This window comes from Liolophura sinensis, chromosome 11 (genome assembly GCF_032854445.1).
Source record: "Liolophura sinensis isolate JHLJ2023 chromosome 11, CUHK_Ljap_v2, whole genome shotgun sequence".
Lineage (NCBI taxonomy): Eukaryota > Metazoa > Mollusca > Polyplacophora > Chitonida > Chitonidae > Liolophura > Liolophura sinensis.
The window spans coordinates 32,325,956-32,338,594 of NC_088305.1; the positions used below are offsets into that span (position 1 = coordinate 32,325,956).

Below are 12,639 nucleotides of genomic sequence, written 5' to 3' on the forward strand. Positions count from 1 at the left end.
CTCTCTCTCCTGTACATATCACTGTTATTGGCCCCCAGACGCATGCGTGTATTTCACACAGCATTACGCTCCATATAACAGAGGTATTGGACAACAGGGGTGTAAAACGTGTAGAGCAGGTAATATGTCGTCTTCACGTCCGGTACAACTGCACTCACAATCACCTGGCCTACATTTTACCTTCTGTTGCTTTCAAAACATGAACGGAAAGTTTGTCTAGAATATATGTGCTCAGGTTGTCCGTAAAATACAAGATTGTACGGTTTAATAATTTTGTTCTATTTTTTCACTAAACACGCGTCATCAACTGGACGTCATTAACCATCTTTTATAACATCCCAAGATCTTGATCCAGTTACGTAAATAGTGATGACGAGTATGCATCATACATGTGGATTGCATCAGCGAATATATTGAATTTTTTTTTCATTACTGTTTTACGGGGTTCAGAAGACTGACGCTTCACAACGATTGTTGTTATAAGTGGTGAACGCAGATAAACCAACCTGCTCCTAACGAGGTACCGAGGAACCCTTTCAACAGTAACTCACAAATGTTCATGTTAATACCCTATTTCTGGGAGTACCTAAACTCCAACGAACTTCATAGAAGGCCATCTAAACAACCACACTAGGGCTACCAACCGCTTATTGCCATGAAGGATTCCACAACAGTTTCATCCGGATCGACAGATTATGATACCAGTACCTAGTGCGACCTGGTTGTTGAAAGACATGAGATCTTATTACCGAACACAGCACATCTTGTAGCAGAACCAGTCACTGGTATAACAAGCCAGCATTTACACGTGTACTCCTTTTCTATGTCAATAAGGTATGTAGTGTGAGACGTATGGCATGCATGAAGTGCGGAAGCTTGGTGATTTGCTGTCGTTAGTTTCATTCTTGATAACAGGGTTATAAGAGCAAATAGCTGACGAAAACATCCTGATACATATTGACAAATGAAAGGACACATGTCGCCATATCCATTACGCACTGCGAAACTTACACCTAAAACCGAGCAATACATACATTCATACATATTTATAAAATTTAAAAAGGCAATAAAGCCGATCTTCATAATAAGTTCAGCATGTTTTAAATAGCGTGTCTTTACGGTAGGAACTTGTTTAACACCACCACAAACTTGCACGTGGACTTCCGGGTATCCCATAAATGTATTGTACAACTCATGTTTGCCATTGTCTTGAAATATATACGATCTACACTCTCAGTATATTTTGACAAACAATAATTTTAACTATAAACAGGAACAACCTGTAATATTGGGAGAATATCTCCATCTAAGGCATACTGGATTGTGATAGAAAACAATGTCAAATTACCATGGTCGAATATATAATACTATGACGTAAGAAATTTTCGTGCATTGTGAGGGAAGTAACTAATATGAAATCTGGCTTGATTGGCGTGTACATTGTTTTAAGGGGAGGGGTGGTAGTGTTTCGAACAATCGGTATTTACAATGCATTCAATAAAATATCGATTATCATTCAATGGCATGGACTAAAAGAAATCATGATATTCACATAGTATTGTCTGATGAACATATTAACAGAAAGGCGATAAGAGGATGACAGAAGGCTAAAAACTAAGCCCGGAATGTCGACCAATGTATGCGGAACCTCAAAATATAGACCTACTGAACCATATAAAATGTCGAATATATCATGCGAAGATAAAATAACAGATAGAAGCACTATTCTGGCGGCATGGATGAATAATGACTATGTCTTTTCTATAGCTTCCAAGTTCCTATATTGCTTGACCATGGGTCATTAGTGGATTTAAATTAATAGAAGGGCGTCCAGCACGCCTTCAGCCTCCGACATTATCAGAATCACAATAGCACATTCAGAGGTTGCTCAAGTCACGGTTGTATGTTTTATATCAATAAGGCAGTAAATAAAGCAGAGAGTTACACCACAGTGTGACGCTCGTGGCGGACTTCCCCAGTAGGCTGTGCGGCACTGGATCCCAGCCTACCTCCCTTTAAACCATGCGCACGCAGCACCGAGCCAACCTATTAGCCTCGAATATTACTCAAATGTACACGTGTTTGTCACTGTGTTGTGACCGATGTGTGTTAGTTTTAGAAAGTTGCCAGATCTTTGGCTGCGTTATAACCACAAGAGATATAGAATTCAGACAGATGTTAGGACACTGCTTACCAAGCCGATTAACTTTGCAAACATCACGTCACAGAACTATCGATTCCGATTTCTGTACTTGCCGAACAGAATTTTTCTGAAGGCCTCGCGAAATTCGGGGCTGAATATTGTGTAAATGATAGGATTTAACAAGCTGTTGAAGTAACCGAGCCACAAAACGATGCTGCGTACAACAGGTGGCACTTGGCAGACCGTCATGTGGTGGCAGAAAGGGTACATCAAAGCTATGATAAAAAACGGCAGCCAGCACAAAATAAAAGCTCCGGTGATAATACCAAGAGTCCGTGCCGCTTTTCGTTCTCTCTTCAATTCTATTTTTTCTTTCTGTTTTTCCCGTATCATTCTTTTTAAATCGATGCTGTTTTCTCGTTTTCTCGTCTTCTCTGGTACCATCTTCACGGTGACTTCGTCCGTAGTGCCATTCTGAACAAAAGGCTCGGTGCCATTTGCGGTCGACACCTGGCCATTGCCTGCACAAGTGCTACCATTGTTTGATCGAACACTTCCCCCGTTTTTCTCAGGCGGTAAACGCGTCACAGAAGTCACCTCGGAGTGGCAAGATGGCTTGTATTTTGTTTTGAACTTTTTGTCTTTGCTACCTTTCTTGCCCTTATGAAAGTTTTCCTTTCGGATTCTCGATCGCGCCACTTGGTATATTCTAGTGTATATAATCATCATGACTACCATAGGCAAGTAGAAGGCTCCCATGGTGGAAAATACGGTATAGCCAAGATCCTGGCTAATGACGCACTCACCTGTAATTGTCGGCTCATTTGCATCGTCTTTCCAGCCGAACAGTGGCGGTATGGAAATACTAAGGCCTAATATCCAAGCGATGGCAATCATTGTGATAATAGTCTTGGCGCTGCGGTTTCGGATGTAATCTATGTTTGTTACTGCCCAGTACCGATCAATTGAAATGGCTACGAGATGCAAGATGGACGCGGTGCAGCAGAGAACATCGAAGGACACCCACATGTCACATACAGCCGAACTGAGAAACCAGACCGTGCTGATTTCATTGACGACGCTGACCGGCATGACGAGTGAGGCGACCATCAGGTCGGCCACAGCCAGGGACAGGATCAGGTAGTTGGCAACATTGTGCAGTTTCCTCTCCAGAACCACGGCCGCGATCACGAATACGTTGCCAATAATCGTGGCCAGGATCATGAGGCCGAGCACGAGCGATGTGATCACCAGGTGTTCCGTGCTCGTGAACTTTGGCCCCCAGGTCTTCGTCGTCCGGTTCTCATTTTCCGGGTCATCCGAGTCATCCGGAAACGGGTAATCCGTGGAATCGTAGAATCCCGGAACAATCACTGGATCGTCGTCTGGATCCACGATGAAATACTCAGTGGCGTTCATGGCCAGGTAGTCTAGTGTAGTGCCAGTCCCCGGGCTCGTCATGGCGAATCTGTGATCACCTGTCGTATACGGATGGCTACTATTAAAGTAAGGCCTTAAGGTCAAAATCTGAATATCAAATAAGACTGGTTAAATTGTGCGAGCCCACTTTGCCAAGGTGTGCAGTGACGTCTCCATGAGGACATCATCGTGAGAAAACCCTGTTCTCAGCCGCCGCATGATCCTTGCTCGCTGAAAAAGTCGGGATCCCCCAGAGAAAGGGTGTATAGACATCGCCACGTTCTGAGTGCGTAGACGGCTAAGCCACATAGTCTCAGTCATGCCAGGTGTGCCCCATCCACGACGACAGTGCCAATCAGATCTGAAAAGACAAAACAGAAATTTTTTACTACCTGAAAACATTTGATCAAATGCCTCCCACGCCCCACAAAACACATCACTTCCACAAATAGGTAGGGAACCCGTTCAAGGCTGAGACGGGAAAGCAGACGGCATACCGGATAATTAGAGCAACATAGTGTAATTTCTGCCCAGGGGAGATATTGTAGAAAAGACAGCGGATGACAGTTTTAATCTCTCCGTCACTCGGCTGATGATAATAACGGTATCACAGTGAGAACATCAATATCTGACGAAGTTGTCCCCAATGTTATTACACAATCGCTGATTGGAATTGCTCGCTCTAATATGCGCCGCTAGGTAATTGGACATACATGTACAGCTCATGCTACCTGCGCCGCACTGATTCGGTTGAGGCAAGCTGGGATAATGCTGAGATTGGCAGCGGAATGCTGATGCCATGTAATTTATGGACCGATTAGTGGGACGACGCCCTGAAGTTTGGAATGCGCGAATAGGTAATGATGTCATTTATTTCTTTGTTTGTTTGCTTTTTTCACAGGGTTTGACGCCGGGTTCAAATGTATTTCGGTTATATCACGAGGGTGTCTTTCGGTGTGGAAAACATTCATAATCCCGCCTCAATGGAATGTCATGCTGAAATCCCCCCCCCCCCCCTACACACACACAAATGACACCTCATAAATTCACAGTATACGAAAAAAAATATTTGATCTACTCCCTTGAGTGCCAAGTTGAAATGTACCACGTTTCCAGTTTTACAGGCTTAGTCAAGGCCGGATCGGTAGTGAACCTGGGCTTCTTTACCTTACAGAGTAGACTCTCTATCATCTTACTGCTTAGAGACCCAGGACCGGTGACACATTGACCACCTATGACGTCATTTGAATATCGAACATCCAATGATGATCATTTGACTGGAGGATGCTTAACAGTCATCATCTAAGCGTTAAAACAGACAGTCGTGTACAAACAGACAGCGTTAAAACAGACAGTCGTGTACAAACAATCCGTATTAAAACACACATTCGTGTACAAACAATCAACGTTAAAACGTACATTTGTGTACAGACAGCGTTAAAACAGACATTCGTGTACAAACAATCCGTATTAAAACAGATATTCGTGTACAAACAATCAACGTTAAAATGTACATTCGTGTACAGACAGCGTTAAAACAGACATTCGTGTACACAAATGGGTTTTCAGCAAGACAGCAGGGATATGTTCGCGTTAATTTAAATGTGAACTTGTCTAAATGATCGCAATACTTATGGCGGAATGACATTACGTGATTTAGCATCACGACATCTACGCCGTATATAGCGAAATTAGAACGCCGGCTGTTAACACAATTGGACCAAACAAAGCCACCTATACAACATCATTTAACAAATTGCATTTGTAGACGCATGACGTGTCTATGACGCATGACGTGTCTATGACGCATGACGTGTCTATGCTTCGCAGTTGTCTCTCGCAGATGGCTACAATTGCCGTATTGATGATATACAAACAGTGCGGTGTACTGTCGACTATAAAAAGACTGCAAGTAGTCTTTTTCAAGTATAGGACAACATGTGACACTTTTCTCCGGCAGTAACAGGTTTCGTTCACCAAAAATATCAGATTGGTTTCATTTGCATTTCTGCACAAGACATTTAAATTGAAACTGAAATGAAAATTACTGCATAACACTATTTAGGTCTGCGTATAGCACGTATATAACATAAAATAATACTCGTGTGCCGTCATTCCATTTTCGGTCAACAACATATGTCGTAAAGGTAAATAAAGCTAGACCAGAGCATACGTTACTAAGTTGTCTTAAATTCAGCTGTGGACATAGACCTGTACATTAAATGTGTTCACACTTCAGTTTCTTTCAAACTTTTCTGACAATAACTGTAGCGGCACATTTCCGATAAATAAACACAAAGTGCATTTAAAATTCCACGTCATTTAATGAACACAAGATGTAATACCTTGAAACAGTACATCTCGTTATATGTCTGCATCAAGACCGGCTGCTCCAAAGTTTTGCACCATAATACTTATGAGACTCACTGAAACTACCGATGACATACTGGCCTACAAAATGGGGCGTTATGTGTATCCAGAGTTGGGATCACAACGTCTATTACCACTTATCTGGCTGATCTGCGTGTAACTGTCAAGAAATACGCAAAGACATATTTTGTAACATAGAGAATTTCCACTTTCATTTGGGATAAGAAGCTTTCCATATCTCTCAACACACAGAACAATGTCAAAAAAGTGCAACCAATCTAACTGATGAACATATCGAGGAAATAAAATATTTCCAGTCGATTAACCTTGAACTGACCATATTTACTGACGCGCTCTTTGGGGCTGTACTGACCAGAGACGATCAGAAAAAGCTCTCTGATGGTCTTGTCCGGTTTGTTGTCAGTCTAAGATCGCATCAACCGTGCTGACGGTCCACATAACGGTCTGTTTGCAGATCTCGTGAGTCGGGGCTGCCGGAAGCAGAACTCTGATTCACTACGAGTTCCAGTTCGTTAGTCCCCTGTGAGGGAAGAGGCCGATGCCTCTACCCTGATGATCAGGCTTCTGATGTTCTTCGTGGCATCGGACCTCAGCGCCTGATTAGGGAGCATAAAGTGTACTAATTGAAATCCGCCCAGATTCCGTATATCCACGCAGCCCACGACATGTTTCTACCCAGTTTTCCCTTCCGTTCGCTATGCGACAACACGGGCAGAAATTTCACCATTGACGCTAAGCCAGCATAGATCAGACTTACACTCTGAATCAAATCCCTTCTTTTCCCGCTTTCCAGCTGTAAAAAATGATTTTCATGCCATTTGGCCTCTACATCATCCCTAATACGTGGGCTGTAGGGGTCAACGAGAGACTTTATACAATACGCCCCTCTCAAGGTTGCCTGGTTCAGCAATGCTGGAATAAGACGAGAACGAATAGCTGATAGGTCTGCTGGAAGACGGGTAAAGAATAGGGTAGTCTTTCATAGCGGCGTGTTATCAACACCTAATTACCATTGCCACTTTCTTCTGCAGAATTAACCTACAGAAAAACAGTAAAACTCGATGGCAAAAATCATTAATGATAGTTGAGCACGGTCGGATATTGTACCGTGACGGAGGCTATCCGCGTGATCTCGCCAATGGCTTATTGACGGCCAAGAGGTTGCATGTGATTCGTCTTGTTCAACCCACTGCACTTTTATACCAGAGCCGCCACATTTGAGTCGACTGCTCTCCATCAATTATCTCAGGGTATGTCAGTTCCTGCTCATGAAAACTGTACGGTTTTCCCACCTTCCCTTTGGTTTATAATCTGCATTTTGCCAAATTCAGCGGCTGTTAGAAGAAATGTACTGTGTTTATTAACACAAGCGGTGATGACATGATCTAAGAACCATTCGAAATATTTTTTGTGGCGGACACAGACATGTTAGATACAATTGAGACGTTTGACATACCCGTTAAAACACATCGCATGAAATAAATGCAAAATAAACTTTAGCCGTTTTGGGACAATGGGTATTTCAGTCGGGTCAACAGCAAATGTACAGCACAGTGACACTGCATATTGCTTTTCAGTACAGATGTACACATGTTGGTTGCATACGTGCAGTAGGTTTCATGCGCAAAAATCGAGGCTAACGAACGCGCTGCAGGCTACCAACTGTCTACACTGGCTGAGTTTCAAACATAAAAGATTTCTCTGCAAGATAACGCTTATTGGTATTCCATGAAAAAATGGCGGCTCTGTTAAGTTCTAGATCGATTTCCGCAAAAGTCAAGATAAATATAGTTTGACGTTTGACGTTTGTTACATTTTTGTCATAGCTGGATCACAAAACATGATAAAATCAGTGTAATTGTGGGCATAACTCTTTCGTGAATACAGAACACAAAATGCATTAGTACAGCTGCAAATATCACGCAAGCTAAATGCCGAAAGTCTGCATATTAGTATTGACTACATATTACACTTAAAATGGTACACGTGAAGTGTTAGACCTACACTGAATACTTACGTGTAGAAGTCTATTGTCTGACGCGAGACAGGTGTGCGTAACACGTGTTTAACTATTCAGCTGATTGCAACACTTGTTATCGAACCCACCATGGAGGTGAGCCAGGCATTCATGCCACATGGGTGATTAAAACATTCTACGAATACTTTCATAGTGTGTCTAATAATCAATAATCATACGAGGCTAATTAACAGTCAGGTCAGAACATCCAGCGTTATTCTGTCACGTCCTAAGCAGGTCACTGTTACACGGAAAACAATCGACGCAGTTCACGGCGTAAATTACAACAGTCAGATGGATGTCTGACTCAAATTAATATCTTAAAAATGTTAAAGAAAGACAGAGAATTTGTAGATTCCGAGATTCTCGTTTTGAGGACAATTTACACGGTTGATGTGACTGTTTGCTTTGTCTGATGTTCGTTAAAGACCATTTGTCACCGAAAAGTATGGTGTGCATATCTGTACATGACACGTGGAAAGGTTGGTCAATCACTTGTCAAGGGTTGCCGGTTTTCTCCAATCACTCCGAATTTTCCACCCTTATTACTGACTGCCGTGGTATAAATGAAAACTTTCTGAGTGTAAGGTTCAACAACGAACAAATGCATAAATAGGTGAAAGTGACAGTTGAATGACTGTAATATTATTAGTCCATAAATCAGTTATTGTAGCCGACAATTGTAGAATGTATTACATATGTTCACCTCATCATTCGCACACGGTGAAACATCCCTCACATAGAGTGTGTCACTATCGTAGGTGAAGTTGAGTTTTACTTCAACGACGACATACCGTAAACACAGATGTCGCAATAGTAGTTACAATCATGTAAGTTACTGGTAATTTCGGCGTAATTTTCAGGCTATACAGGTTTCCCATTGGATAAAAACATCTGCAATTTCTTGGAATGAGTTGGCGTTGACTTTATGTATCGGCAGGATTTCATTTTCAAACTGTATCAAATACCGCTTAACCTGGGGCTAGGGGCCGTAAAGGTAGCCATGCTCATTACATCAGCATGATGCCTTTATGAACAGTTACAATTAAAGCGCAACTGAGATACTTGTTTAATTGTTATTCGACATGGAACTCGTTCACGGACTACGAATTCGAACTTTGATATGGAATTCATGCCTGGAATATTCATTGTCTACCCGGCATTATTGAAAACTGATGACCGCTTCTCTCTTGTGTGTTACAGGCTTTATTTCTTATTTGTATCATTTCTTACATACCTTTGTCTTTGGGAGTTAGTGTTAAACGTTGTTTTGGAAATGGATCTTGCGATTATCGAATTGGAACGCCTTTTACGGACTACGAATGGTATATGAATGTCGGACGCTTATATTTACAGTCAAAAGACTGCGAACGTGAATGATTTATTTTATGTTGGTAATGTAGAAAACATTTTGCTGCAATTCCAGTATTTTGGGCTTTATCCAGTAGGTTTCAAAATATCTAAGGCAACTGAGGACATTTCCTGGCTAAGTAATTTGCAGAAGCATTCAAGCTGTGTATATCAGACATGGATGGTTATAGCCGATAAACATAAAGTCATAGTACAATTGTAATACACGAGAGCGAAGCGTTAAATATGCTTTATGTCCCACTTCACTGTACTTTAATTATCTCTTCACATTTCATATTATCCCACATCCTGATACATGTCGAGGCGATCTTTTAAAAACCGACCAAACTGACAGGGAAATGGATTGGAAGTGTAAATCGCAGATTAAAAGAGGCTGTGAATCTATATGAGCGAGATGCCTTACATAAGGCAATACGGGGCTCTTGAGATTGCAATGGATTTATTGTTTAAACTTGTAAAGCTTCTTTCACATTTTACCAGGCAGCGCGCTAACTTATGGGTTGTTTGTCGCTGGCACCTACCGTTGATGGCAGGGAAGCCAAGTAAGATGGTTTAAGGACTTCTGAGAGTATAGTCAGCAGGCTCAGATTTGTTGCAGTCAACAGGGCGAAGGCAGAAAAATGGAGCGACGAGACAATAACAGAAATTGCAGCTGCTAAAAACAGGTCATCCGGTTCATCCGGCTGTAGCTATACACCAATGTCCACATTATGGCCATTTTTGACGTTTCATCGAAGTTACTACAAAAACAGGAACATAACAAAGTATTGTACCTTATGCGAGCCGAAGTAAAGTGGTTTTTTGTATTTTCAAGCAATTTGAAAATTTTAAGCAAATTTCATGTATAACAGACAGAGGTAGAGTTGAGATAGGAAAATATTAACTCTCTAAAATTCAATGGCCTTATCAATGACCTCAATTTCAATAATCAATAAAGTACTTAATATTGTTTACCCTTTGCGTAATGAAGGTCATTTTGTGTATCCAGGCCTCGTACAATGGACATTTTTATATCCTGTTGTTTTGTTACTTTCAAAGAAATGTAAAGTTTACATCCTTACCTCAATAACTAATAGAAGGGTCACCGCTGATATTTATCCAGAAATGCTTTACTGGTTTGGCCATGGCAAACGTTTCGCTACAACCATATGAGATGTGAGATCGGCCTGTATGTTATTCCCAAGAGAGAACGCCTAGCAGCGACCGATGACAATCCGAGATCTGCATTTGGTCTTGGACTGAGGTATGACGTAAATATCCTAACAATAAAATAATTAGCATCACATTTCAAAAGAAAGCGTGCAGCCCCAAGGACAATTGTCAATGAAACGCTCCAGTTTATCAGCACGGCTGTTTATAGCTATGTGCATCTCATGAAATGCAAAGATTATCAATTCACATTTTTTGTGTACCATTATACTTAGGCATTCATGAAGGCATAACTAACCCTTGACAATCTCAACCAAAATCCTGGTTTCTGCTCTTGAAGTTAATACTTGGGCACTTTCTGGAGATGTTCAAGAAGCTGTCACGTCGTCTTGGCTGGGTGGTTTGCCTAAAGCTTAGTTCTCTCCGCAGGCGATAGGTCGCGGGACTATTGGGGTGTTTCGAGTTCGAGCTCTCTTATCGCTGAAGGTAACAAAAAAGTCCTATGTGACCATGTGACCTGTCAGAAATGTTAAGCAACTATTCTTGGTTTCCAGAAACTGAAATACCTGAGCGCCCCCCCCTTCCCCCTCCCCCAACATGTAAAAGCTCAGCCGCGCTTTGATGGCTGTTATTCATACAAGCAGAATATCTAATTTCCAGGTGCGATACAAATACAGATGTCTCAGCCGCGCTTTGATGGCTGTTATTCATACAAGCAGAATGTCTAATGTCCAGGTGAGCCACAAATACAGATGTCTCAGCCGCGCTTTGACGGCTGTTATTCATACAAGCAGAATGTCTAATGTCCAGGTGAGCCACAAATACAGATGTCTCAGCCGCGCTTTGATGGCTGTTGTTCATACAAGCAGAATGTCTAATGTCTAGGTGAGACACAACTACAGATGCCTCAGCCGCTCTTTGATGGCTGTTATTCATACAAGCAGAATGTGTTATGTTTGGGTGAGACACAAATACAGATGTCTCAGCCGCCCTTTGGAGGCTGTTATTCATACAAGCAGAATGTCTAATGTCCAGGTGAGACACAAATACAGATGTCTCAGCTGCTCTTGATGGCTGTTATCCATACGAGCAGAATGTGTTGTGTCTGGGTGAGACACAAATACAGATGTCTCAGCCGCCCTTTGGAGGCTGTTATTCATACAAGCAGAATGTCTAATGTCTAGGTGAGACACAAATACAGATGTCTCAGCCGCTCTTTGTAGGCTGTTATTCATGCGAGCAGAATGTCTAATGTCTAGGTGAGACACAAATACAAATGTCTCAGCCGCTCTTTGATGGCTGTCAATCATAAAATCAGAATGTCAATGTAATAAACATGAATGCTTACACTAGACCCGGGATCAGATGACAACTACGAAACAAATCGTCAGAACGCTCTGTCCATGTTTACCTAACAGAATGTTATGTGACTCGGTATATCAAATTCTACAAGACGAGATGTGTATACGCCACTGATACGGTCACCATGAAGATGTATATGTAGTAACTAAGTTTCTTGTCGACCTGGGATCAGTTGTTCAACAGTGCATTAGGACTTAAGTACGGTATTGACTTTAATCCAGACTAAAGTGTCATTTACTTTGCATTAGGATGAGACTTGTATTAAGGCTTAAGCTGGCTCCAGGATAGTATTGTCTTGTCAAAGTTTTGTTTAACGTAGATGTGACAATTATTCAGTTATTTCTTTTCTGTATTTATTCTGAATTAGATATGTTACATGCTTACTCTCTTGCTTTGCAAAATGAGTTGCTTTTGCTCTTGGTTTGTTTTTGGTTCATTGACCTAGATAACTGGCATATAACTGTAGTCGGTTTTCCACTTGTGTTTAGCACATCACAGTGTGTACCAGTTTTCCTGGCATACACCACAATTATCTCTGTCGTCACGCAAGATTTTCTTACTGCTGTGTTCTCTATGATTTATGTGGCAATGTCTCGCCTGGGGGAAATGTGAGCACCAAGCCTAATCTGTGCTCACTTGAGAGACTAGCCACGGTGTTAGGACACGTGTTTGGTCTGTAGGGGAGAGAGATGAGGGCTGGAGAGTAACTTTACGGTTATCTTCCGTGGCTGATTAATATATATTATACTGAGAGTAGCACACTTCATACATCACAAGGTGAGTTGCC

At 41.7% G+C, this 12,639-nt stretch overlaps 1 protein-coding gene across 1 annotated transcript in view; it reads right to left on the reverse strand.

The window, feature by feature from the left end:
- Positions 1–307: 307 nt before the first annotated feature.
- LOC135477475 (5-hydroxytryptamine receptor-like) overlaps positions 308–12,639 on the reverse strand; it is a 42,619-nt gene continuing 30,287 nt past the window's right edge. Inside the window, exon 2 of the mRNA XM_064757592.1 lies at positions 308–3,923. Coding sequence (XP_064613662.1) covers positions 2,231–3,604 — 1,374 coding nt within the window. The 5' untranslated portion in view covers positions 3,605–3,923 and the 3' untranslated portion in view covers positions 308–2,230. The remainder of the gene's footprint in view (positions 3,924–12,639) is intronic.